Source organism: Pteropus medius, unplaced genomic scaffold, assembly GCF_902729225.1.
Source record: "Pteropus medius unplaced genomic scaffold, Ma_sr-lr_union100, whole genome shotgun sequence".
Lineage (NCBI taxonomy): Eukaryota > Metazoa > Chordata > Mammalia > Chiroptera > Pteropodidae > Pteropus > Pteropus medius.
In genome coordinates this window covers 904636-932277 of record NW_024351545.1, presented here as the reverse complement: position 1 = coordinate 932277, position 27642 = coordinate 904636, and the positions used below count along the sequence as shown (strand labels likewise).

General features: G+C 34.1%; 1 protein-coding gene and 1 pseudogene across 2 annotated transcripts in view; both read left to right on the top strand.

Annotated features, from left to right (window-relative positions):
- Nucleotides 1-27642, top strand: part of DDX10 (DEAD-box helicase 10) — a 229063-nt gene that overhangs the window by 140951 nt on the left and 60470 nt on the right. For both annotated transcript variants that reach the window (XM_039843503.1, XM_039843502.1), the window contains exon 16: nucleotides 9405-9461. In XM_039843503.1, the coding sequence (XP_039699437.1) occupies nucleotides 9405-9461 (57 nt within the window). The remainder of the gene's footprint in view (nucleotides 1-9404; nucleotides 9462-27642) is intronic.
- LOC120586958 (uncharacterized) lies at nucleotides 18628-18746 on the top strand (annotated as a pseudogene).

Below are 27642 nucleotides of genomic sequence, written 5' to 3'. Positions count from 1 at the left end.
TCACACTACTTAATTCCCATAAAAGTGAACATTTTGCTAGATAAATGAGTCATTTAATGAATTAAAACAGATTTACACTTTTAAAGAAGTTCCTGCAGTATGCCCTTGAGACAGTGAATAATTTCAGGGTGATGCAGTATCAAACCCAAGAATCACTGCTCTACCGTTAAGTTTCGTATTAAGAAACCTTTAGGTCTTTGGATGAGGACATTATTAACTGTATCCTGAGAAGGATTCTTGTAGTTTTTGACTCCTATTTAACCTTGTAACTATTTAATGGCCCAGCAAACTTTTTTTTAATAGAGCAGCAGTTCTTATTTCTTTAAGATTTGATGCGGCTTCACAGTAACATTTGATGAATGGGAAAAAGATATTGAAGATAGCTTCAGGGATAGAAATGAATGGTAAGAAAAACATTCCAGAAACAGGAAGGACTGATGAACCTGAAATATACTGGTTGTAGTTGTTGGGTATTTGTTATTGAGAGAACTAAAAATTTCCTGCATTGCTGCTTTCTGTATGGTACTTTAAATGGAAAATTGGCATTAATAATTTGTTAACTAAAATTTTTGATAATATTAAGAGTGTCAGTAGCTTCTCATGTTTCAGCTTATAGTCTACTTCAAGCATTTATCCAGGGGAAGATTGAGCATAAGAACATTTTGTCCTTTATTTTTAATTGTAGATAGTAATAAAGTAAATATGAAGACTTTACATAAAAAATGTTTCCCCTCTCTTTTTTGTCTTCCCTTTCAACCCTTTTCTTCCCACGTGTGGAAGTTACTACTGTATCTAGGTTGTGGAATATTATTTCTGCATCCTTTAGAAACAATTTCAAAATGACTAATCCTACATTTATTACACACAATTGTGTGCTAGGCTCTGCCCTAGGTTATGAAGATAGAATGCTTAAAGTACACGGGTTCCTCTGTCCTCAAGAAGATTATAATTAAATCATACTTAACTATGGATATTCTGTCACTGAATATTTTGTACCTCTAATTTTTTACATTTAAATTTTTGAAATGAATAAGAGATTCACATTGTCCCAAAATCAAGATCGTAAAAATGTTAACATTGAGTTTTGCTTCTGCCCATACCTCTTATTCTTATTTATATCTCCACTCTATAGGTAAATATTTTTATTATTAATTTATCCTTCCAGTGTCTTTATGTAAATACAAATGAAGAGAAATACATATTCTTATTTTCTTCCTTTGTTACATGAAAGGTAGTATACTATATATAAATTGTTTTACATGTTTCTATTTCCACTTATTTTTGATCTTTTAAATAATTGGTTTGCTGTGGTTTTCTTGCTGCACAGTCGAACAGCAATTTTGAACTGAAGTAGGTGTGAGAGGAACTACAAGAATTTTACGTACTGCTGTTTTTGAAGTCAGTACCCCTGTAACTAAAATAGATATTAGGTCCTTTTAAAAACAAGTTAAGAGTTGCTATTTTATATAAAATAAGGATTATTTTCACAAGATGGCATTCCTTCAATATTGGAGGTTGGAAATATGTGGCCTGAAAAAAGCACAAGGAAATAACTAAAATAATCTGTCTACACAACTTTAATGTAAATGCTGCTTGTTCCGTATATGAGTAGTATCTTGGTATTTTTATCAGTAAAATTATTATTTAGCCACATATAAGTATTTGTGTATTAGAGAAAATTTCACATTGGAATAGGCATGTTTATAACAATGGCATACATAAGACACAATACCAGTGCTCAAATCAGTGATACACCGGGCTGCCATGGACCTGATTTGTGCCTAGAAGACATATTTTTCTTAAATGGCAAGTTTTAATGTTTGGCGTAATGTTTGACAGAAAGAGCGTCATACTGCACGGTGGGATACTTGCATTTGGATCTTGAATATGGCATTACCTAGTTCAACCTGAGACTATTAGTCGGCAGTTTGGACTGCACTTTCCTATTCTGAAAAGTGAGAGAATGGGAATGGGGAGTTAAATCAGAGAGATCAACTGGCTCTGTGTGTGTTGGTAAGACATGAGAATAAAATTACACTTTCCTGTTTGAAAAATGGAATTTTAATGTGTAATTTTTCCCTGCTTACAAATCGGGTTCCTTGCTTAATGATAGGGCTTTCATCTTGTTCATTTATTTTCCAATGATTACTAAAATTTTACTTTAAAAACTAAATACATTATTAATCCTGCATGAATTATTTTATTCTAATTGCTCTACCCAAATGCATTATTGGTTTTGAAATTGTATTTTTTTTTTCTAATTGAGTATATTACCTACTATAATGACAATTTTTAGTTCTTCTAGCATAAGGTTTTACTTTGGGCAAATGTAATTATGTTTCCTGTGAAGCTATCACTCATAATTTTGTTATTTCTATTAAAGTATATGGAGAAAAACTGTATGTCCCTAAAGAATATTTGAAATACTAACGTGAGGGTCTAGGAATAAGGTTTACTTCATGAAGATAGAAAAAGGTGAAAAAACTTTTGACACAAAATTATAAATGAGGAACATACCTGAAAGAAATTTACATGTGAAAAGAAAACTCCCTACATAATTCTATATTTGACATATATTACATATTTTTAAATGTGTCAATTTTAGAAGTTTTCATAAATTTAGGAGTATTCTTTCAGCATGTTCAAAATATTTTATGTTTATATTTTTAGTTTAAAAGGATAAGGTCTTTAATATATAAGTGGATTTAGTCTTTAGTGATTCTGTTTGAAAGTAGTTTCCTCCTGTCGTTTAAAATGGACAGCCTTGCACCTTAGTTTTAAATACGCAATCTTTCTAATGTAGGACTGGGCTGTTCTTTTTTTCCCCACTTGTCCTTGACTCATATTTTCATCTACCAAATTCTGAAAGCTCTGTAATTTGTACTGTGACTCAAGTAGCTATCTTTCTCCTAAAGATTTAGAAACCGAACAATAAGAATTTTAACTTAGAAACCAAGCAATAAGAATTTATGGCAAAAAAAAAAAAGTGTAGTTTATAGCATCACAGGGAGTAGAATTTTAGCTGTTTGCTTGTTGGAACTCATAGCTACTCACCCTGCTTTGGGTTACTTAGTCAGCAGTTTTATTTCTCTTCACAAGGCTTCATTGTAGCCATTAAGCATCATTTTCTTCTGAAACCATTTCAATCTTTAGCTTCCCCTGGCATATTCATAAGTCACTACTTAAGTAGGCCTGCTACTATTTTCTCTACTGAACCTCTTGAAACCATTCATTGGAAGTGAAATTTTAGCACAAGCTATAATTTTTGCATATAAAGCCATTAGTATATTATAAATGCAAAAGCACTACTTTAGCATGGAAACAGTCTGTTTTCCAATGATTCAATCAGAACTGTGAAAGATGGGCCATGCATCACATTATTGAAAGGATTTTAATTTAATGGAGCGAAAATCTGCTCCATGGTATGTGTCATCATTCTTAGGCCTGAAAGATTACTTGCATTTAGGGTGATAATATCTCCTATAACAGCTGAGAGTGGGAAGAGGCAATTCATTATGACATTTTCTTTCATTCCCTTAAAATTTGCTTTGAGCGCTTTATCCATTTTGAAGTGGGTGTTAGGTAACATAACCAAGTCAAAATGTGGCTCTGGACTGCTCGAAAAGATGACATCATTGCTCTAGGTTCCACTTACTACTAGCATGAACATTAGAAAGTTAGGAATGAATTAAAGGGACTTTTTAGAAAATCTGTTTTGTGTTGACAGAATTGAGTTTGCATGGAATCCGGATATCTAAACATAAATTTGTATGCTAGTTATGAAGGAGGGAAGCAGTAATTAGGCATCTTAGGAATAGTAATAAGAGAATTAGTAACAAGTAGCAGTTAGTTACTTGTGCCCTGTCCTGAGTGCTTTAGATATATTCTCATGTGCTAAAAATTAACTTCTGAGATAAGTGAGCTAGTCTCATTTTACAGATGATAAATAAAACTAAGGCTTAGAAGGGTCAAGTAATTTTCCCAAGGCCCCCACAGCTTATAAGTAGTAGCTCTGGGACTTTTGCCACAGTCTTTGTTACTCTACAGACTTTGTTGTATTCATTAACTATTCTATTCATTTGTGTTCCTGCCAATCTCAAACCACTGGGTATTCTTTTACAACAGGGTGACTCTGAAGCAACGAATTAAAAGGTGGAGGGTGATAACAGGAGTGGAGTATTTTGAAGGACTGACAAATAATGGAAATTGTTTGTGTTTCCAGAGCAAAGTCATCGGTCTCAAATTTAGGAATAAAAAAGTGAGGTGGTTAATAGTTTCTAGTTTAGGCCCCCAAATTAGTATTACCTTTCTCTCAATGTTCATTACATAGATATATAGTTACTAGTACCAGAATCCATTTTTAAGTAGCTGTGGCCCTTTAAGAGTCTAAGGCATTGTCAGAGACTGGTCTGGCTCATAAGCTTTATGAAATTTTACTAATGTCAGAAATGTTATCATGAGGGCAGGGACTAAGCATCTGGTACTTAATTCTAAAGTGGACTTCATGAACTAAATCTTATTTACAGAGGAGGAAAACTGATCCTCTTCCTCTATAAACCCTTCCTCCTTCCGCTTTCAGTTGTTCCTGTCATCATCACAACCGGGTTAATTATAAAAAAGGAGCCAGCTTATTACTACAGAACCTTTGCCTATAATTTGGAGATGTCCGCCTGGGACGTTTCTGTTCTTAATCTCATGAGTTTATAGCATCTTGCGATACTCAGTTCATTTTAGTACTTGAGCCCTCCTTCATATCCAGTTTCTAAAATGAGACATACTCAAAATTGCATAGATCTTATTAGTGTGTGGCAAGTCTTTGAGCTTTTATTATCTATATTAAGTTTTTTGTTTTGTGGGATTTTCTTTTAACTCCATATGGTGTTTTGAGAGGTGTGGTGGTTGTTAGATTGGCGGTTAATAGCCGGAGACTGGGGTTAAGGAGTAGCAGTGGAGTTTGGTACTAAAGGAATTAAAGGGTTCTGAAAGATTAGGTCACAGACTACAAAGACCTGTTCCTATATACCCAGAGCCTGCCATGGGGCCTGGTGCCTAGTAGCTCAGCAGATACTTGAAGGAATTGGTTAGTCAGTCAGTGTTTTTAAGTAAAATTTTCTCCTTGTCTTCATATCCTTGTTTGTACTTAACAGATTTGTATATTGAAGACCAATGTTTATGTTGTTCAAATGACACTCTATAACAGATCAGATAACCTTGTTGTGTTCTAAATTCCTGGGAGGGATTTAGGATGATGAGGGTTTTGTTCTTGGAAGGCAAAGGGTATCTTCAGGGCCAAAAATCTTGTAATCCTTCTTGTACTCACTTCTGTTGAGCCAGGTTTCTTCCCTGAAAAAGAGATTCCTGTAATACAGAAATAAGGAGAGATGTTTCCTCTTTCTCTTTGTGACAGCTGGGAACTCAGTTCCTTACCAGGCTGACGCAGTTGCCTGAGACTCATTCAGTGCTTCTTCCACCTCCCGAAATATGGATTGTATTTTCACTTCTACAAATTTGCAAGATCACCATAGAATGAAAATGGTTTAAATACATAGTCCTGACTGCTGATGAAATTTGTATTTCATGGCACTTTCTTTTCTGGAAGCTAAGGACCTGTATGTAGTATGTGAAAAGCCAAAGGAAGTATAACAGTAGCTATAAAGGGAGTTTTTTTGTACCTTGAAATGGGATTTTTCTGTTCTCCTGTCCAGGTGAATTGGATTTTTATTATTGAATTTCATGTCGTTCTTATACTTAATCTTTGTAGCATGGCAGAACTAAAGGTAAAATGTTGCCTTCATTTTGTGTGGCAAAAAATATCTTTTGGTACTAATCTATCCTCAAAAATGAAATTATAAAATAAAGGATTTAAACCATTTGAACCACATAAAATTAAGGTAAGTATGGGGGAAACCTCACTTACTGAATCTAATAAAATTCAATTATATTTTCCCCCTCAAGTCATTGTACTCCAACCTTTTATTTTTATGTCTTGTCATTTATAACATCTATATTTTTTGACAAAGAATTCTTCCCTGCCTTAAAAAAATTGTACTTTCTTCTTTATATCCATTTCCAAAATTTTGGATTACTATAATTCTGTTTCCTGTTCTTTTCCTCTGTTTAAAGACCAGTGTTTACTCTTGCCTCTTTTCAGATAGTGTTAACATAAGTTTTTAAGATAAGAATGAAAAGTTTTCTAGTTTTCCTTTTGTTTCACCCAGTATTAAAAGTATGTATTTTTTATTGCTCTTCAGTTTCATGTCGTAGTCATTTTCATTTCATATTTTCAAGGTTTTGGATATCTTTTATCTATCTGAGACTTGTGGAAGAAATCTTAAAAGGAAAGAATTATCCCATTTGCATGCACATGTGAATTCTGATAGCTAGTTGGAATCTGAAATTTAAAATGCCCTTCATTGACTATAATGAATTAATACTGGAGTTCAGTAGTAGTGGAAAATTGTCAATATATTTTTTTCTGCAGTGATTAAATTGGCTAGATGAAAAGCCCGAAAATAAAGATTATGTTTACATGTATAGAAGTGGTTTTTCTGATGTGAACATACCGAGGTTATTTTTGTAACTTTAAAGTACCATTTTCAGATTCTCTAATGTGTTGGGAGAAGGCCAGCTACTGAATAATTACAACAAAAATTTGTGTGACTGTTAAACATAGTTAATTATCTGGTAAGACTGGCAAAAAATAATTAATGTCCGCAAATGCTATCAGGAAAAATATGCTATCAGGATGAAAAGACCAATTAGTAGCAGAACATTGTTTCTAATAAAAAGAAACACAACATTTATCTAAAACACATCGATAACAATAAAACACTATGTATGCATCTACAAAGGTAAATAAACTTTCTAATGGTGGAGAGAGGGGTGTGGAAGCATCCTTGAGATGAGGGAGTGAGGACTTTGGCTCCTTTGACCCAGTTTTAGTCTTAGGTCCATAATTTACTGGCTGTATGACATCAGGCATGTTATTTAATCACTTCGATCTTCAATTTTTTCATCTGTAAAATGGGAATAATACCTCAAAAGTTTTGTTACATAGATTTAAAAATATATGTAAAATGCTTAGCACACTGCTGATACTTAATAATTTAGAGGTGTTACTGTTAGTAAGAAAATAGTAATAATGAGACAAAGGAAGATACATTTTTATAAAAGTACAATTTTATTACTTTCTAGTTATTTGATGTTTTGTATAGCTTTAGTTTTAAAATTAGTTTAAGCTGCGCAACACTTGAAAGTCACTGTGATCTTTGTAGAATAACATAAAATATTGCTCTGTTTAATTTTACCTTCTAAATCATGAAAACTTTTTGTAGGAGTTAGAACTAAGTTGTGTGTGTATTAGAGAGAAGAGAGATAAAATTACAAACACTTAATCCATAAACTAAAGCCAGTTCTCAAGCAGCATAATAATGATCATTTGTTTTAAATTATTTTCTTTAATATTATTTTGCTACTTTATTTTGTAGTCTGCTTGTAGAAAATTAGTAATTGGTACCAACTTTTATGAAAAATTTGGGTGCAAATCTTTCGATAAACTGCCATCCATTAATGTTATTCTCCTCCCACAAATTGAGGAAAACATTGAGATTATTTTACTTTCGTGGCAGAACAACTCTCAGAAATTCTTTAGAGAACCAATTCGGGGATAGATAGTGATAATAACTATTGCATTAATTGGTTACTTGTTAAAATAATACTAGATCTTATTTTCTTCTGCTATTTAAGTGACATCTGTTAAAGTCTCCAAACCTTACATTTTAGTTTTTATTAGAATGTATTGGAACAAAGCATTAGACTTAGCATTAGACCAATTTGAGATCGGTCTCTGTCACTTACGAAGCTCTTTGACATGAACAAGTCAAGTTCTGAGTTTTTGTTTCTGCATCTTTCCTTTTCCTTTGACCTTGGTCTTGGAACTTCTGAATAATCTTTAGAATATTTCTCTGTATAATTGCACATTATTTAAGTTTTATCTGCTTTTTTAGTTGTATGTTTTATTTGGAAGTTGAAATAATACTCGTTTTCTCCAAAACTGGGCTAGAGAAAGAATAATAGTCACAGAAAAGAATAATTTTAACCTTATGCATTATTTATGGGTGTGACATGTTCACAGTTGCCATTTGAATTTGAATTTTTCTTAGTTTCATTTGGAATTTAGCTTTCCTGCTATGCAGTCTGAAGCTATAGAAAGTGAATCTCTAAACTCTGTGGATTCTCTTCCTCTTTGCATTAATTAATATTTAACCTTCTTTGAGACTTTCAACATTTATGTTATAAAGGAGTCTATAAACAGATAAGATAGATAGTAGTAATCACCTGTCCTGAAAGCTGTAAACAACAGAGCAACCTCAGGTCTCTCTTCAGAGTATGTATTAGAATTGATTTTTGAATCCGGGAAAAGCCATGTATGTATAAAGCATAATGGTAATGATAGGCCAGTACCCAGATTTATAAAGCTTGTTAATTCTCATGTTACTTGATATTTAATGTAATAGTGAATCATGGATGCAGTTTCATAAAAAGAAAATTATTTGCTGTTTATTCACTTTTTACATTGACCTAATAGTTTATTAAAATTTAAAAATATATATAAATTGTTAGCTATGAACTTTGGATTGAGAATAGCTTTTTAATTATGTAACACTATTTTTTAAGAGGAAAGGAAGTTTTTATTTAAAACAATTATTTTCAACTTTAGCTGGATCATTTTGTTGTTTTGAATTTTAATATCAAACACATGTATTTTTTTCTTATTTAAAAAAATTTTAGTGCTGCGTTTCCTGCCTATTTCATGATGATTGGCAAACTGATGGGGGAAATTACAAAGCAATTTAATAAAATAACGTGCTTTATAAGAGTGATCATCCATTATTTTTTATTTCAGAAAATATTGTCGTTTTTCCCAAGGATGGGGATTTATATCCTTGTAAATTCTGCTTTTAGACAAAGAAAAAGGGAAATAGTCAAAATTGCATTTGTTTCCTTCTTTTATTCTAATAGCCAGTGATTGTGTCTTAGTCATATGTCTGATATTATGCTAAATACTTATGTATGTTATTTTATATAGTTCTTTTACCAATTTTATGAAATATGTGCTCCTGTTATCTCCATTTTTAGATGAGAAAGTGAAAGAGAACATACATAAGTTGCCCCAAATTGCAAAGCTAGTAAGTGGTAGAAGTGGGATTTGATTCCAGATCTGTTTGACACATACTTAATGATTATGCATATGTATGCCAACCTCATAAATATTTACTCAGTTATGAATGGAAAATGAATGTCACATATTAGTTGGCTTAAAAAAATTGTTATGATTATGTAGTCTGATTTACACCTAATAGACAGAAGTTTGTATGTTGCTAATTTTCCCCCTTTTCTTGCAGGAGAAAAGACTGAAAGAGAGGGAAGCCAGAAGAGAAGCCAGTAAGAGACAAGCAAAGGTAAGGGTTTATATTTTAATGAGAAAATGTTTGTAACAGTGATTGGAATTTAAATACCCCTCTTTTCCATCTGCCTTTTATATTTATTTCTACATCATGACATTCGAAGTGGACTTAAGTCCATGTGTGCCTGTTATTTACTTTCTTATATTTATTTGTTTCCTCTGTGACACGGGATGAAAAATGCTTAAGATAATTTGTTTATTGGACTTTGCCCTACTCCTCCACAACCTTTTGTCATTATATTTTATGCTTATTAAATATAGGAGATGGTTGACTCTGTGGGTCAGGACCGATAGGCTTTTGAACTATATCATCTTTATACTTGGTAGACAACCTATGTGATCCCAACTTTATAATAGATAACTGAAAGCATTGCTTGCTTCAGTTCAACTCCTAGAATCTAGGGGAAAGCTCTTTGTAGCTCCCACCTTCATTATATTTTGTAGAAAAAAATTTTCAGCAGGCATATATGTACAGTTTCCCTCAAGTATATATGTACAATAATAGTAAACACCATCCATGTGTAGCAATAATTTTTATTTGGAATGTTCAACACTTAGAAATGTTCAGCTTCTGCATTCTGAGGACATTTAGTAGAAGTGATTTCCTAGAGCCAAAGGGCAGTAACGTATGTCATTTCTCATGCTGTATCTCGTCGTGCTGTGCCACACTAGCCATGATTTCTTCTTGGCAGTTAGCAAAGATCTGACTCCCTTGAGTAAACCCATGTTCTCTGTCATTTTTTTCCATGCTGGCCATAGCACTTAAGAGAGCAAGTCAGAGATGATAACTCATGTTATAGTTCTGAAGTGGGAAACAATTACTCCACAGCATAAGATGAAAAGACTTCTTAAATTCAGTATTAAATATCACTCTGTCTTCAAAGGTGCCCCAAAACGAGAACTACAGTGTGTGTAGCCTGACTGCTAAATTGGGTGGTAGAATTTCCATATGGTTTTAAAATCCTGACGTGAACTGTCATGGCATGGAAATTAGAACTTAGGGGCTGTGGTGGTAAAAATTTTAATTTAAAAAGAAAATCTTAAATCTAGTGAAAGCATTTGATATTTATGAATGAATATTGCATATTCCTATAAAAAATAAACCTTCTTCAATAAGAAGCTCTTATTTCTGCATATAAAATTATAAAATGAAACCTATAATCTGGAGCCAAAAGAAAGCCCTGATACTGTATTTTCTTTGTGTGCATTCATGCATATTTGTATATTGCTAAATGTGGTTAATTTTTTTATACTTGTGGGTACCGTATGCTTTATCTTTCATAGCGGTTTAAGCTGTAAGAAATTGCTCTTACCCTTCTTGTGCCCCTTCTTTTATCTCCCTATGAATTGGTGTATGTATTTGGTTTTGATACTGTGCCAGCTGGGAAATAAACAAGCAAAAAGCTGTGAAGGTCGGCAGAGTTAGGTTTTTCAATTGGGGTAGATCTCTAGAGTGAACTCCTCCAGCCAAGCCCATTCTTTTACTCCTCACCCTCTCCCATGTTTGTCATGTATGTTTGTTTCCTGACATCTAAGAAGGGAAGAGGAATTTATTGTCAAGAGGACATCTCATTTCTGAATAACCACCAAGGATTGTTCTGGGAATAAATAGAAGAGGCTCTGCAACTGGCATGGCTTTGCTGCTCAGCCAGGAGCTTTCAATAGATAGTCTGTGTATCACTCTGAATAGTTGAGCTACCTTCATTTCACTCTTTTAAGAGTGATATTAGCAGAGGCATGAGTGAATAGGTTGTAGCCAGGACTCAGATATTCCTCAAGGCCCTAAGGACTGGCAGCTCTGACAGATTCAGGCAGAGCGAAGGAGCCCAAGGAGTTAGCTTGAATTAACCTTTTTATACCCACCTTCTTTTCAAATGAAAGTGACAGGATGAAGACCTTTATGGTTTTTCAGGTGCCCCTTTGGAAACAGACTCAGAAAATATTATATGTAGGAACTCTAAAATGGTGATGGACCGAAGTTTTGTGATGTCTAAGAGAGATATGACGTGAATGATCAGGTTCCCTCTTGTATATGTGCATGCGCGCGTGCTTGTGCACTCTAAATAATGGATAGGATAATTTTAGAATAAGCTTTGTCCTCTCCTTAATATATTTAAACATAATCATTGTGTGACTTGAGACTGTGCCTTTAGAGGCCCTTTGGTCAGCTTCAGTCTAGAGTGTCCTTCAATCTCTGAACCTGTAGGATTTCCAAATGATGCCTTTGTGGTGAAAGAAAGTGATATTTGCAGATTTTCTATACTGGGAAATATAGTCTTACCCCTTTATATCTATTTTAAGAAATCAGTGCATAGAAACAAAGTGTGAGAAAGGGACTCATAGCTGTCTTTCTCCCTTGTTTGTGCTTCCTTCAGCAAATGTGCTTTACTATGAGGAACATAGAGGATATAGAATATTTTTTTTTAATTGGGGAAAAAAGTGTTTGAATAAAAGTTAATGGAATTATCTTTATTTCGAAGAAAAGAGAAGACAATGATAATAAGAGTTTTCAAATGATGGTTGATGGTTATCTCTTCCCTGACATAGAAAGTATTCCTAAGAAAATTGCTTTAAAGTTTGAGTACAGTGAAATAAAGTTGGAATGGACTTCTCAGGAATCTAATACAACTTTTTGTTAAAAGACAGATCTAAGATCTGAGTAGATTATGTTATATGCAGTTTCAGGAGTAGGAGAGCAGCATGAAGTTGAAACTTTTAAGGTTTTCTGGGTACCTAATATTTAGTGATTTGAGAGATAAAAGTCTTTTGGGTATCAAAACTAGCAGAGAAGTATTTGAATTGCACAATGAACTTTTACTTTAGCTAACAGGATGTTGTATGTTCTTATAACTTAGAAATTTTAAACAGATATAAAGAAAATAGTTTGTAGCAGTGATCAATAGACCACATTGCTTTTTGGGTTCAGGGAGATTATGTAATCCTGAAATATAGCTTCACCTCATTGTCCAGCCCTCATGTTTCTTTGATGATCACAAGTACTTGTACAAGCCTCTGGTGGCCAGAAGGATTTTCCAGTAAAGAAAGAAACAACAGGTTGAAACATGAGGAAAGAGATCCCTAGAAATATCTCAGTGCTATGCTGCCTTTGAGAAGAAAGTAGAACTTATTAAACAAAAGTATGAAGTTGATAAAACAACACTGAGTATGAAGGAACAAAGAGTAACACTTAAACAGTAGGAAGTTAAGTGTTGCTTATGATTCTTATTTTTTAGGTGTGGAGAGAATTAAAATAACTAAGACGATGTCATACATTTTGAGATTGAAGTTTTATAGTCATAAATTTTAACTTGATTTTCTCTGGTCTTTGTTGCTTTTTTATTTCAGTCACTCTGGGGCACTTTATTTACTAACAAATAGTAGTCTTAGAAAATAGTTTTTTGGATACCTACGGTGTTCCTGGTTAGTTCTTTCAGAATAGGAGAGCCAAAGAAGTAGAAGTTGTATAATTTTAGAACATGAATAGGCCTGAGGGAGATGGTCTGGAGTGGCTTCCTAATGTACTGGTCTGTCATGTGTTTTTCTCTGGCCACTGATAGTTTCATGAAGCGAAGCTAAATTTATTCATTTTAATAGAACGTTCTTTTTATTTACTTTTTGGCTCTGGTTGTCCTTTCATTTATGAAATAATAGTGATTTTAAAAATCATCATTTCTTGACAAAGTAAAACCTCTATGTCAATCTTTCCAAATCTTTTTTGAACTTTTCCTAGTCCATGAAATTTAAGAGTGTAACCTCCACTGATTTGCTCTATTAGTTTCAAATGGTACATTGAGTGAACTGGGGCTTCTGAGGAGGCACCTCCCTGCACCCCCAATCCTGCCTCCAGGAGATGAGAGGGTTATTTGGGCAGGACTCTCAACTCTCATTTTGTCATTAGTCAGAGCAGCTTTACTTTTTTTTTTCCCTAAGTATACTGTGCTTCCAAGGGAAGCTTTTATTTGAAATAAATATTATACTTAAATACATACGTAATATTTTAAAAGTACCCAAATAAATTAAGAATAAGAGCAAGTAAATAACTTACCTTTCATCACTGGCTGCTTTGGTGGCAGAACTTCAGATTGGCGGGGTGGGTGGTGGTGATTAATTGGTGGAGATGGGGTCATGTATTATTATTGTATTATTAAGCCCCCTGAATCCTCACTTCCTGTTATTGTTATTGCCCCATGTTGTTTCTGTAACTTTTTACCTCTTTTCTTCTTCCCCCCTTAAAAACAAAAAACAAAAAACCTGATCTAGGGTACATAGGCTAACAGTTATTCATAGAAAATTGCTAGTAGCAAATACCTGATGAAGGAGAGAACTGAGACTAGAAAGCAGGCTGGGTCTGCATTGCTGGATGACCCCAGACATATGGTTTCCTTTTCCAAGTTTCAAAGGGTGTATATGGCATAGTTCTTTTAAATTATGTTTATATTGTTGTAGTCCAATGTAACATTGATCTGAACCTAGATATGTAACAAAAAGTATGAACTGTAGTCAATACAATTCCCAGTACAGGTTCTTAGCCTTTCTCAACATTGTGGACAACTACTATTTTTTTCTTATATCTTACTGTAGGCTTATCTGCTAAAGAATCTTCTCTCCTTATAGAGCTACAAATAGACACTGATAAATGTTGGTCATGGTCATTTCTATTTTTTCTAGATCTTAAGCCTTTGCATTTATTCGTTTTTGGCAGTGCTTTATTGGCTAACACCAAATTAATGTTTTTCATTTGGGGGGGAATTTCTCGTACCATGTGTTTCATATAACCCTTCCAACTCCCCCAGCCCTTCTTTTCTTTTTTAGCATTTCATAATACTGAAATGTTACTGATCACTTTCTTTGTTCTTAATATGGTTAGGATTCCAAAGGCTCTAGAGGAATAGTTTATTTTAAACCAAACAGCTTCCAATAAAATTAAAAACAAGATAATAGAAACATGTTTGCTTGTAGTCCTAATTCCCAGGAAAGCAGAGGTGCTCCCTGAAAGTAAATTATTCTTCCACGTGAAAGGACCAAACTCTTCCAGGACACCATTTGCTGCCCTGATATAATCACTTATTTAATGGTGACCTAAATGAGTTATTTGGTTTCTCTAAGCAAACTGCTCAAATAATATCTTGTTTTAGTGCTAAAATAAGACCCGTTATGCTGTGCTTGTATTTTTAAAATAAACAGCGCTGAGTCTTTTAGATGATGCACTTTTTTCCCTTTAATATCTGCCTAAGTTAGCAATGAAAACCCAAGTAGATTTAGCCTTTATTGTGATCCTACTGTCCGTTGAGTTTGCTTGAAGATTAATGTAGTGGTTTCTTTCTTTCTTTCTTTCTTTCCTCTCTCTCTTCTCCCCACTGTAATGAAGAAGGAGATTACTGAATTTGAACTTTAATCATCTTGGATTATTTAAGAAGTGCTTTCAGTGTTGTGTTGTTAGAGAATTGTCGTTCTCTAGTCATGAAGATTTTAAGTTGCCTATGGGAGAAGAAATAGTGCTAGTCATGGTATCATCTGCAGGGGAATACATGCTGTTCTTTTAAGACTTAGCTTATGAGTTCTCCCTTTTATGAAGATTTTTCTGACCCTCTCAGACATAATGGACTCTTGCCTTTATAGCTCCTCCTCCAGCCTCCTGATATTTTATAGCACTTGCTTGAATAGTGTCTGTCTTTTCTGCTCAGCTCTATGCATTGTTCTTTGTATCCCTGTCACAGTGCTTGCTTCATCATAAGCACTTAATAAATATTTGAATGAATCACTGAGCGGGTGAATTTGTGGCTTAAAGGGATACAGAACACAGACTTAAAAATTTTTAAATATTTTTTACTGGGTAAACTAGAGCATAAAGTTTACTATTTTAACCATCTTTAATTGTACCATTTGGTATTAATTATATTTACATTGTTGTATAACCACCGGAACTACCCATTTCGAAAACCTTCTCATCATCCTGTACTGAAACTCTGCACTCATTAATCAGTAACTCTCCATTCTTACTTCACCCCAGAGTACAAACTTTTAAAGAGAACACACTTTATATTCCAAATCATTATTTAGCATATGAGGAAATAAAGACCCATCATGAATAGATGATTCTTCCGAGGTCTTACAGTTAAATAAGAGCAAAACTCAGCTAGAGCCCAGGTCTCTGGGTGCTTATGTGTGTGCTTTTCATTCTACTTTAAACTCCCATATAACAATATAAGAAATGTCAAAGAGCACTGAATGTTGTTAAGTTTTATTAGATTTATTTAAGGTGCCACATATAAAAATGTAAATAACAGAAATTAATACTACTCTCAGTCACATTCTCAGCACTTACTAAAAAATGTAACCCAAGTAATATTTGAAGTTTCAATAGAATTAGTGTTACATTTATCAAAAGATTTTATAAAGAGTATCATTTTTTCCCCTCTAGAATAATTCGGAATTGTAATAGCAACGTTAGTTTGGGGTATGATTTTCATGGCTAATGTAAAGCATGATAGTAATTAGTAGCTGCTATCATTCATTGACTGCCTACTGTGTTACAAGTAGTATGATTAAAGGCTTTACCGGCATTATTGCTTTAATCCTCACAAACAGCACTGTGGGGTAACGGTATTATCATTTCTTATTTTGTAGATGAGGAAATCGAGGCTTAGAAAGTTTATGCAACTTTTTCAAGATCACATAGCTAGGATATGGCAGAGACTAGACTTGAATCTACTTTACAGGACTCTCCACACTTAAGCGTTAGTCTATACTGTCACCTCATTTCCAAGGCAGTCAAGAATATTCACGTTTGAGAATTTAAAAATCTGAAACATAAATCGTAAGTAAACACTTTTTTCTCCTGAAATTGTTCTCCTTTTCTACACTTAATTAATTCCACGTACATTAAGAAATAGAAAATAGTTGCATAACCATTGGTTGATACAGAGTATCGTTAATTTTTGGTTTCTGTGAAACCTCATCATAATCTCAGTAATCAAGTTTTCATTCTTTGAATGAAATATTATGAAACAGTTTATTTCCAGCCCGTGCAGATCAGTTAAACATATCATATTCTCCTATATTTCTTTACTTTTACATGAGCTTTTCCTCTTCTAGAATGTTCTCTCTTTCATTGCTTCTTACTCCTAGCACTGTTTCTTTTCGAAGCCTTTCCTGTCTTCTTAAGGAAGATTTGGACGTTTCTTCCTTTCTGTTCCACTGTAGTTTATATGCATTATTTTACCATTGATACTTAGTGATTGTCTCTCTGGTTGCTACCCTGTAAATTCCTTGAGAGCAGCAAACAGAGTTTTCAGAGTCGGCACATATTTATTGAATTAATCAATGGAATGCAGGTGTACTTATTCTTAAAATTAATATTTACATGTCAGTGCTATGTCAGTTACAGGCTCCTTGAAACCCAGAAGTTGTGCCCATAGAATACAGTGGAGTTGCATTTAAATTTCTGCCAAATTGCGGGTGTACCATTAAACCCAGTGCTCTCTGAGTTTGGTGCTCCTTTCCAACGCTGTCTTTTTATTCATCTCAATTTCACACAAATCCATTAACATATTAAGGCTATATATCTTTGATATTACAACAGAATGTAATAAACTCTGTAGGCATCAGGATCCCTTTAGAACTCTTGACACATACCCTATTTGCTAAGAATTTAATAAGTTACCTGAAAGGTTGAACTGACCTAACATAGGCATAATGGTTTTCCTTTTCTTCTCTCCTTTTATCTAACACGGAGATCTTCAAGCTTTAGTGTAGTCGAATATATAAAACTATGTGGATTTTACTGTATGGGTGGTAAAAGGCATAATCTAGTAGTTTGAGCATGTTGATTTTCACCTTGCTTGCTGACTTTGGAACCTAATTCCCAGAAGTTGTGACCTCACTCTGTCATCCAATACTTTGCTCATAAATATTTGTGGATTGATGAAAATAAGATTCTGTTAAAACTTCTTTGTTGGCAGTGTCATGGTGAATATTGTATTAGAAGGCAATGAACATGTGTTGCTTGAATAATTGTAACCTATTCAAATATGGTTAGACCATAAGAGAGCTATCACTGAGAAGCAGACTTGTGACCACTGAGGGCTGCAGTGTTTTAAGATTAATTTGAGACAGAATTTTAGTGACTATTTCAGGAGGTGTTTCTTCTATTACTTCCCATAGAATGTTTCTTTTATAAAAGTTGCAAAATAAAATCTTCTAAGCATAAAAAGTTAGGGGATAATAGACTCAAAACACATTTGACTAAGGTGCCAAAAAAGTGTTCATGTGCTTGCTACATTCTCTGTCACTTTCATATGTGTGTGTATACATATATATATATAATCAGTTTGTATATATTATAGACAATAATTATATTATTAAATGATATGATGGACTTTGTTCAATTGGGTGGTCAGTTAGGTCCAACTTAATATGTTAAGACTCTGAGTTCAGATTGAACCAAAATGGAATAAATCAATTTCTGTGATGCCCTTTATACTCAATTGTAGTTTAATCTGCTTATGTCGAATTAGAGATAATTTGACATTTATATGCTTAAATTGGTGGTTTATAGATAGATCTTCTTCTAACAGACAAATTAACTTTATTTGAATCATTGTAAGTCGGTAATTATATGGTTGAGTGTGTCTTTTCTAATGGTTAATATATATATACTCTTCTTTGAGAAACTGTGAGCATGTGTGCATGTGTGTATGCTATCATGATTGTGGAGACTGATACTTAGAATCATTGACCCATATTTTTATATATATTATCATTCATTAATGATCTGCACAGTGAGATCACTTTGGCTGTTAATAAATCTGTGAATGGCTTTTGGGAGAGTATACCATCATGATTATTGACACAATATATAAAAATCTCAAATATTCTGCGGGGGAGGGGGAGGGGGAGTAAGTTCATGTAGGTCCTTTTTTCCTTTCTTTTTAGGATTTTGCCTCACAACTCACATCTCTGTTTATACCAAGAAATAGAAATAGGTCTAGAGAACCATTATAAAACTTGATTTTAATGATTTTCAGACTGTTACAAGAATCTGTGCAGGTCTTCCATGTTATTACTAGAGATTTCTTTTTAATTCTTATAAGCACCCGACATTGGCTGCACAAAGAATAAAATACAGATATATATTATAATTGTTTAAAAGTATGTAAAGGGTTTATGGCCATGTCACCCTGAACAAGCCCGATCCTGTATGATCTCGGAAGCTAAGCAGGGTCAGACCTGGTTAGTACTTAGATGGGAGACTACGTAGGAAGACCAGATGCTATAGGTGTAAAATATAAAAAATAAAGGATTGTAAACTGACAAGGACCTTGTAATCTGTGAGGTCAACCAAGGGTTGCCTTGTCTAAAAAAAAATATACATACATATGTAAAGCCTATTAAGATGATCAAAATAGTAATTTGTATTGCTAAATTCATAGTACCTTTTTGTTTTGTCTTAAATGACATACACGAAATATTCTTATCATCTTGTAAATAGTTTGATGTTAAATTTCTTTTACCACAAGAAATGGAAATCACTGTCATATGGCATATAAACAGGATCAACCTGTTTTTCCCAGTAGTCATACTATACTTAAAACAGTCAAAATTCAATACAATCAGCAGGAAGGACAGGGAGGCATAGAATGCCACTGTTTTTTAAAGAGAAGATTGTGTTCCCCCAGTCTTTTAAGGGAGAAATTAATGGGAAAAGGAAGTACCAGAAACTAAAAAGAGGTGGACCATAGAAAAAGGAGAATGGAGATACAAGTTTTTTGTACCAATTCCTAAAGACCATTCCTGGTTTTAGAGATGAGTGATAGAATAAAGATGATTCCTAATTTTCAAGTGTTAATGGTATCCACTACTCCTGTGTGAAATACTTTTTTTGTGTGAATAAGGAAAGCTCTTTTGGGGGAACTTATACTTGCTGCTGTGTCATTTGTGGACTCTATTGTGGCCAAGCTTTAGTGCCCCTCCTTTAAGCCATAAAGCACCATAAGCTACGGTTCTAAAAAGCAAAGTAAGTGGTAGATAGAAGAATTTATTACTGGAGGTAATCGATTGTACTGAAAATATCATTGAGAAGTACTCGTTTTGCTCACTGACATTTTTTTTTAAATTCTTTAAAGAGTGACATATGAAATGTTTTATAACTATAAAGCTCTGTTTAGCTAATCTTATTACTTTTGTTATTATTGCAGTTATTATCAGTAACATTAAATGATTCCTCTTTGCTATAATTTCATGCTTTGGGTAAAGATGTAGACAGGTGTCTGCAGTATTTTATGAAGGAATATTTTTTCCCTTTGCCTATTAAGTCTTTATTATTGATATATATTATAGGAGTCAAAGATGTCTTTACGGATGAGAACTCCAGAATTAGTTCCTTATGAACTGTGTAGATTTTCTGTAACATCACATAGTATTATATCCTTTCCAAAGCACTTTCATCAAGATTATCCTACTTTATTAATGAGTTTATGTGATAAGCGAGCATTATAGCCATCTGACAGTTGAAAAAGCTTTACTACAGAGAAGCTAGTTAAGTGACTTGGTTACGGTCATATACCTAAGTAGGTTAAAAACCTCTCAGATTCTGTGTCAGGACATAATATGCAGAGGTCTTTTGGAATTATTATAGGAATTGATCTGTTTTCTCCTTCAGATTTTACATGAATAAATCTCACCCCAATTGCCTTGAGCATTATCTATAATGTTCAGAAAGGGGTAGTATTAGATTGAGACCTAGGATTTATCTATCTTTGGTTCTTTTCCTAAATCACTGTATATTAAGGTGCAAAATCACTATAATTCCCTAAGCTTTACTTTTCCACATTAATAGTATGACTCTTGGGAAAACATTTGGCAGTGTCTGCTAAGCTGAATGTATGCCTACCCTATGTCCCACACTTTTTCTCCTAGGTATATAATCAAGAAAAATGCATACATATCTACTAAAAGGTATTCATATAACAGCACTATTTATAATCAACAAATACTGGAAATAAATTATAGGGTAGATAAATTGAAGTATTATATAGTTATGAAAGAATTACTGCTACATGCAATAATAAGGACAAATTTCACAAATATTGAGCAAAAGAAGCCAGACATAAAACAGTAAATACTATAGTATGTCATTTATATAAAGTTTTTTCTTTTTTCTTTATTTTTAAAGAAAAACTAACATTTGGGGGTTAGAGTCAGGATGGTGGGATTACCTTTTGGAAAAAGGGGGGTTACTGTGAACAAACATAAGGGGTGCTTCTGGAGAACTTGTGTCTTGCTTTCTTATTTTGGGTTGTAGATACATGGAGATACTCTCTGAAAATTCATCAAGCTTTTATACTTATTATTTGTGCAATATATATCATATTTCAGTTATAAAGATTATTTTCAAAAATAAAGTGGTAGACTGGGTCTCTAAATGTGATTTCAGCTAAATGTTTGAATTTGTGGATTCAGGAATATATAGGGTATTGGGGATAACTCTTGTAACTCTAGAAGTATTAGGCCTTAGTCTCTAGAGTCATCCATGTTTTATGAAAGCTATGAAAGAAAATTAAAAATTTATGTTCCTCAAATACACATTTCTTTCTAAATCTCCTTGTTCCAAGAAATGTATGTGATGTTTTACTTCTGAAACTTATAAATTGGTTTCTCCCAAATGAGAAAATAAAACATTCTTTTAAGTCCTATGCAAATTAAAAAGAAAAAAAAATATTTTCTAAAAAGGGCACAGTAATCATTGTGCCAGTCATAGATCTCCCACCTCAGTGAATTTTCTTGTTTCTACACTAAATTTTAGATGATTTGGTGGCTTTGGAATGTTATGCAGGTCTCTACTGTTCATGCCATCTTAGATGACCCTGAGTGCTATTAAATTGAACTGTATTTTGAATAAGGAACTTAAGGGTGATAAAATGGATATTAGAATGAATGGCTCCTATATGTAACTTGTTAGTTCATAAGTTGAAATTATATAATAACTGACTACAGACATTGGGAAAGATATAGAGCTTAAAGGATCATCTAATCAAAGAAGTGATTATCTTCCCATGAGTAGACTTTTTGCATTTGGTTTACTTCTCTTGCCATAGACTCTTGTTATTTACATATTCTCTGTGCGCATCTTATGTGAATTAAGTATTTACTCTCTTTCATAATCTTCCAATAAACATCAGTTTGACAGGTACTTGCTGAGCATCTGTCATGTACCTGGTCCAGTAATAAGAGTTTACAGTATTAAGGCAGAAGTAGGCTCTTTTGTTAAAGTAGCCTCATTTTATCTTACTAGAGGGAGTCTTTTGCAGTTCCAGATCAATTGTCAAGCTTGGAATATGCAGAAATAGTGTATCTAAGATTCTTTATCAAGAATCATATTTCTTACCTTTCTTCAGATTATAAGATAATCAGTGCTAGAATTAAGACCAGTTATTTTACCTGTCTTGATTTTCAGCTGTGTACATCATTTCCTTTTTACTACAGACAGATTGATTTTTATTTTATAAAGTCATTTTATTTCTTTCAGTTGGAAATGATACACACTTTCAAGCTTATCCATTTATTTATATTAGCTCAGCTTTCTTTGGAAACTAGAATGTATATTGTCATAAGGCTTCAGCCTCATTGAATTGCTGTTAGCATAAGCCTCATCTAGATTCTAAACACAACTGCTATTGATTGCTGCCTCCTGGCATCCATCCAACCCTGAGATTTTTGCCCTTCTCAGTACAGCTGGTACATGGCGTTTTTGCGGTGCTCCTTTGAGGATGACAGAAAGTAAAATAAAGGAAGAAATAATACTAAGTCATCTCTTAAGTAAAAGAGAAAATTAAAAATTGAATGATACCAGTCTGCATTGTGAGTTTAGTAATGTTAGATCATAGATTTTGGGTTTAAGGTCCACTTTTATCATTAACTTCCAGGTTGCTAGAGCTCTTCCAAAAGAGCATGGGACTTGGAAATAGAAGACCCAGGATCAGTTCTTGTCAGTAAGCTTTGGAATCCTGGGCGGTCATCTTTCCCAGAGATTCAGTTTCCTCTTCTGTAGAATAATAGTGATGTTGCCTGCCATTGTCAGCTTTCCAAGTCTCTTGTGAAGATAATATATAAGGGCTTGGTGAGCTTTGAATCACTATAAAAAATGTGAACTATTGTTATCAGTAGTAATATAGGCTGCCTTAGTAGGCAGGCTTTTTCTGAATTACCCAGGATCTAAACCAGTAGTTCAGTCAGCACTGGAGTATGTTGAATCAAATTACTGAAGATTTCTCAAAATGTACATTATCTCCCTCCATCCTCACCTTTCTCTTATCAGAACCTCTGAGGAGGGGGTCTTATTTGTATGCATTCATGTGGTATATGTGTATATAATTAAGGTACTACCAACACCCCATTGAGAGCTAGTGGTCTAAATGCATATATTCACTTTGGTACTTGCTTACAACCCACAAGTGCTAAGCCTTTTACAATTTTGGTTTGGCTTTTGCTACTGTGGCAAAATGTCTACTAGAAATACAATAAATATGAGCTTAGATAAATGCAAGCTCAGTCTCTTGGATCAGTTTGTAACCCAGCATGACTAGCTCTAGTTCTCCCTCAGTGAAGAGGTTGGCATCAGAGAAAAATTTCCTTCTGTTATTGTCCTAAAACCTTATGAACAACCTTTGAACCAATTCTGAGGTATGACGGAATGAGAATATGAGAAATAATGTTGCCCAAAGGCTTGTAAAAGAAAAAGACCACCAGGATTCAGCTTTTCTATGGTTATACACATGTAAGTTCTGTGTTTGTTCAGCTTAATGTTGGGGGAAGGAGAGAGCCCTGCGAGTGACCACACGGGGAGAAAGTGGCCCTGGTTTGTTAAGTGGGATCAGTGCTGATGTAGAGGATCCAATGGCCTGGAAGCCTGATTTCTATGCTGCTAGTAGATCACTATGTGATCTTGAGCAAATTTCTCAACTGTCTTGAAGTGTCCTGGACTAGATGTTCTGTATGACCCCTTTCAGCTCTATAATTCTGATTTCTTTTTTATTCAGGAGATAATAAAATATTCTCTATCAATTTTAGATTCTTTCTAACCTTCCCATATAATACTTGCAGGTATGTGGTCTATTCTATGTATTATCTTCACTAGTGATAGAAATATAGCAAGAGGCCATAACCATTTCAGTATAAAGGGTTTGACTGGCATTCTTGGGGCTTTTGGAAAGCATACAATTGGGAGGATCTGTCATTTTTTTCTAGAATACCTGAGGAATAACAGGGACTAGAGCTAGAGAAAGTTGGTGGATCATACAGGATCTCAAATGCCTTCTTAAAGATTGGGGCTGATTCAGCAGAGTGTGAGGGATGCAATGAAGATTTTGAGGAGGGGTACAGCATAAGTGGTAGGATGATCCTAGAAGGATTTATTCCATACATATTTTTACTCCATACACAGTTCTTGATTGCCTACTATGTATTAGCCCTCATAATTCCAAGATAGAATTATAGTTACTTGAGTAACTATAAATCTAATTGACAACTTTCTAAGTAGTACATTGTAATTTAATGAATGCTGTGATAGAGAAATTTTGTGAGTTGTCTCCATAGGTAATGGTTGAAGCAAAAAGGGGAAAAAATGAAACATTATATGGTATTATCCATGTGTCAGTTGCTATTGTTAAGTTTTTTCCATGGATTTTTAAAAAAATGTATTTTAGTGTATGAACTTTAGCCTTTGAAGTTATAGGTAATAATATCATCATCCTCATTTAACAGATGGAGAAATTTTAGCACAGAAAGGTTGCACACAATTCTTTGTCGAGATTCCAATCTGGATAGTCTGACTACAGAGAGTGGATGAGAGAGAGAGAGCCAGTTCACAGATCTTGAGGAACAGCAACATTTAAGCTATAGGTAGATGAAAAGCAGTTAAGACAATTGAGAAGAGATTATCAGAAAGATGGGAGGAGAGGAAGGAAAATTGGTATACTGGTATAGAAAACATGAAGAGAGAATTTAAAGGAGAACCTGATCAAGGGTGTCAAATACTGCAGAGAGATGAAAATAGGATGAGAACTGCAAACAGACATGGTTTTGGTAATTAAAATATCATTATGATCTTACCAAGATTTACTTAGTTTGTGTTGTATTGGTTATATTGGAGGGCTAGGACAGCTAGAGAAATCAGTTAAAATACCAGTTCAGTGGTTTAGATGTTAAATGATGACATGGATAGGACAGTGAGTGTGAGAGTAGTGAGGAAAGGACGTTTTATTAAAAGTAGTTGAGAAACATAACTCAGAGATTGGTGACTGAATGGGGATTGGGAAGACTGGGAAAGATGAGTATAAGTTTGCCCTGAAACCCTGTGGTTTCCTAAACTTGGCACCTATCATATACTGACTGCTCCAGAGAGTATAGAGATCTGGAACAGAGGGCCATTTTTTAATAGCCAGTATTAAACTATTAAGTACCATATGCTGTGCTAAGGCATTTTATTTAGTACTCACTTGTAGGTATTCTCAACACAGTTTCACAGATGAGGGACCGGGAGCTTAAAGAAATTAAATTTTCCCAAGGTCTGATATTCAGTAATGACTATAAGGCCTAGAGTTAGTAAAAGACATACAATAATGGACATAATTATAAGAGCAGTACCACCCATGAGTGATACAAAATTGAAATAATTTGGAAGTTGGAGAGGTTATTTTTGACTTGAAGGATTCAAAAGAGTATCCTAGGAAGGGAGACTATTTGAGTCAGGCCGTGAAACATAAATCAAGATAAGTATTCCTGAAAGTTTTTTAATTGTAATGGACCATAGAAATATTATATTGATGATGAACAGAAGTAAGGGAGCATTAGGTCACAAGTTATTACCAGCAGAATTTTTCTCGGTGGGTGTGTAGAGCGTCTCAAAGTGGAGCAATACAAGTTGAGGCCAGAAATAGAGGTTCTTGAATATTATATTATTAGTGGGTGGTAGAGAGCCATGAAGAGTTGTGAACATAATAGAGATGTGTATTTATGTATACAGCTCATGTTTTAGTATTTTTGCATATATCTATCTATCTATCTATCTAGAGTAGTCTGAGCAGAAAGTTGGATCTTTGAAAAATAAGCCAAAACTTCATTTGATTCTTCACTTTGGGAGGTTTCAGTATAAATTGAAGCAAATGATTAATTTTAAAAAATTGAAATCTAATGTCATCCCTGTTACATTACTTCACTTATTTGAAAATTGGCTGCCATATCAAGAACCAGAAAGTGAAAAAAAAAGCCTCTGACCAGTCACTGTAGAAGTCGCAGTACCTGGTCACTGAGCACATGCGTTCTGCCTCCAGGGAAGGTCTACATCCAGTACACGTTGTGCATTTTTGTCACAGCCCTAATGATTTTGTGGCTTAAGAGGTTATAGAAGGTGAATAACAAATTAGATCAGGTAGTTTGTTAAAGGCCGATCCCCTATCAGTGAAATGAGTTAACAGCAAAAAATAATTTATAGGAAAAAACTATTAATAAAATAGACCTCATGATTGAAAAGCACAGTAATATAGGGATAGAGAGCCCTCAGGATTCTTAATAGACCCAGGGAGCACCACTTTGTTATGGTAGTGATGGTTGTTAATTTTTGCCCTCAAGCAGCAAGGAAATATTGTTATATTCTATCTTTAGGCAGCATTCCATATGTGGTTTGACTTAAAGGCCCCTTTCATATGAATAATAGCTTGGGACCCAAGGTTATAGGAAACTCCTAATTTTGTAGATATTATAGCTTAGTATCCACTGGGTTCATTTTTCCTTTGCCTCCAGTGCTCAGGACTACCAACATTACTGCTTTACCTTATGTGGTTTTGTAGTCAGGAAAGAAGAAAGGACAGAGAAAATCTCTTGGTGCCTCATCTCATTTAATACCTAATAAATAACAAAGGACTTTGATCTGCTGTTCATAGCAGTGCTGCGAAATGGCTATTTGTGTTACCTCTATTACTCAGGTAAGGAAAAGAGACCCAGAAAGTTTAGATAGAAGGGCAGTTGGGTGCAAAGAACATGACTGATATGGCTAGCTGATTGACGATCATGACTAAGTGGTTCACCACAGGGTTTGCCACAGACTTTTGCCTGGATACTAGCATAAGAAACACATTTTACATTCCTTCCCACTAACAAGTACATACAACATTGAAAGATAAATATCACAAAACAATACTAACCCTTACTATGTTTCATATACTCAGAATTTTCTGTTCTATTTCTTTTTTAACAAAATGATCACAGTCCACTCAATGACTTCCTGATTCACTAATGAGTTAAGGAGTGCAATCTGATAAATGTTAGTATGATGTATGACTTGCAAGTGGATTATTTTATGAGGAGGTAAAGCCGGAGTGGGGATATATTATGGCTGTGTTGCAGATGTCTTGAGTGCCATGCCAAGGAACTTATTCTAATGGGCAACATAAAGTCCTTGAAAAATTTGTGTCAAGGTGATAACATGATTATGGCTTTGTGCCAGGAATATGATAATACCCTAACAGAGCTCCTTAACGGTTCGTAAATAACTTTCACATACATTAACTTGTTCCCCATAATAACCTTAAGAGATAGATAAGGCATAGTTATTGCCTTTACGCAGGTGAAGAAACTGAGGTTTAAAGAGGTAAAACCCTTGTCTCAAGTGTAAAGCCACAGTTAGGAATTAATTAAGCTCAGCTTTTCTGATTGCTGTATCAGCGAGTAGTAGGAGGAAGAGCATAGCAAACTGGCTTTTTAAAGATCTGGGCAAGAGGTAATGATAGTGATGAAAATTGAAGGGAGGGGATCAGATGCAAAATTAAAGAAAAATCCAGATAATTTCTTGAAAATATTTTTTTTTGTTGAAAGCCATATGCATGCATTCTAAACTCTTGATTCTTTTTTCTTTTCTTTTTTTTTTAAGATAGTTTTTGGTTATGTTGTAAAATTTCAGCCCATTTACCCAGGCAAGGCCAGGTTATAAAATTGCCATTATGCTCTGTCATGGCCTATGATAGTTTTCATCACTCATTTTCTCTTTAGAAGGAACTGAATTGGGAAACCATTTTTCGTTGTTTAATATTCAAATCTGAAAATAGTGATATTTAAACTTCAAAAACATATCATTTGGAATAAGACATATCAGCAGGTTTTTTGTCAAGTGTGAATTGTTACAG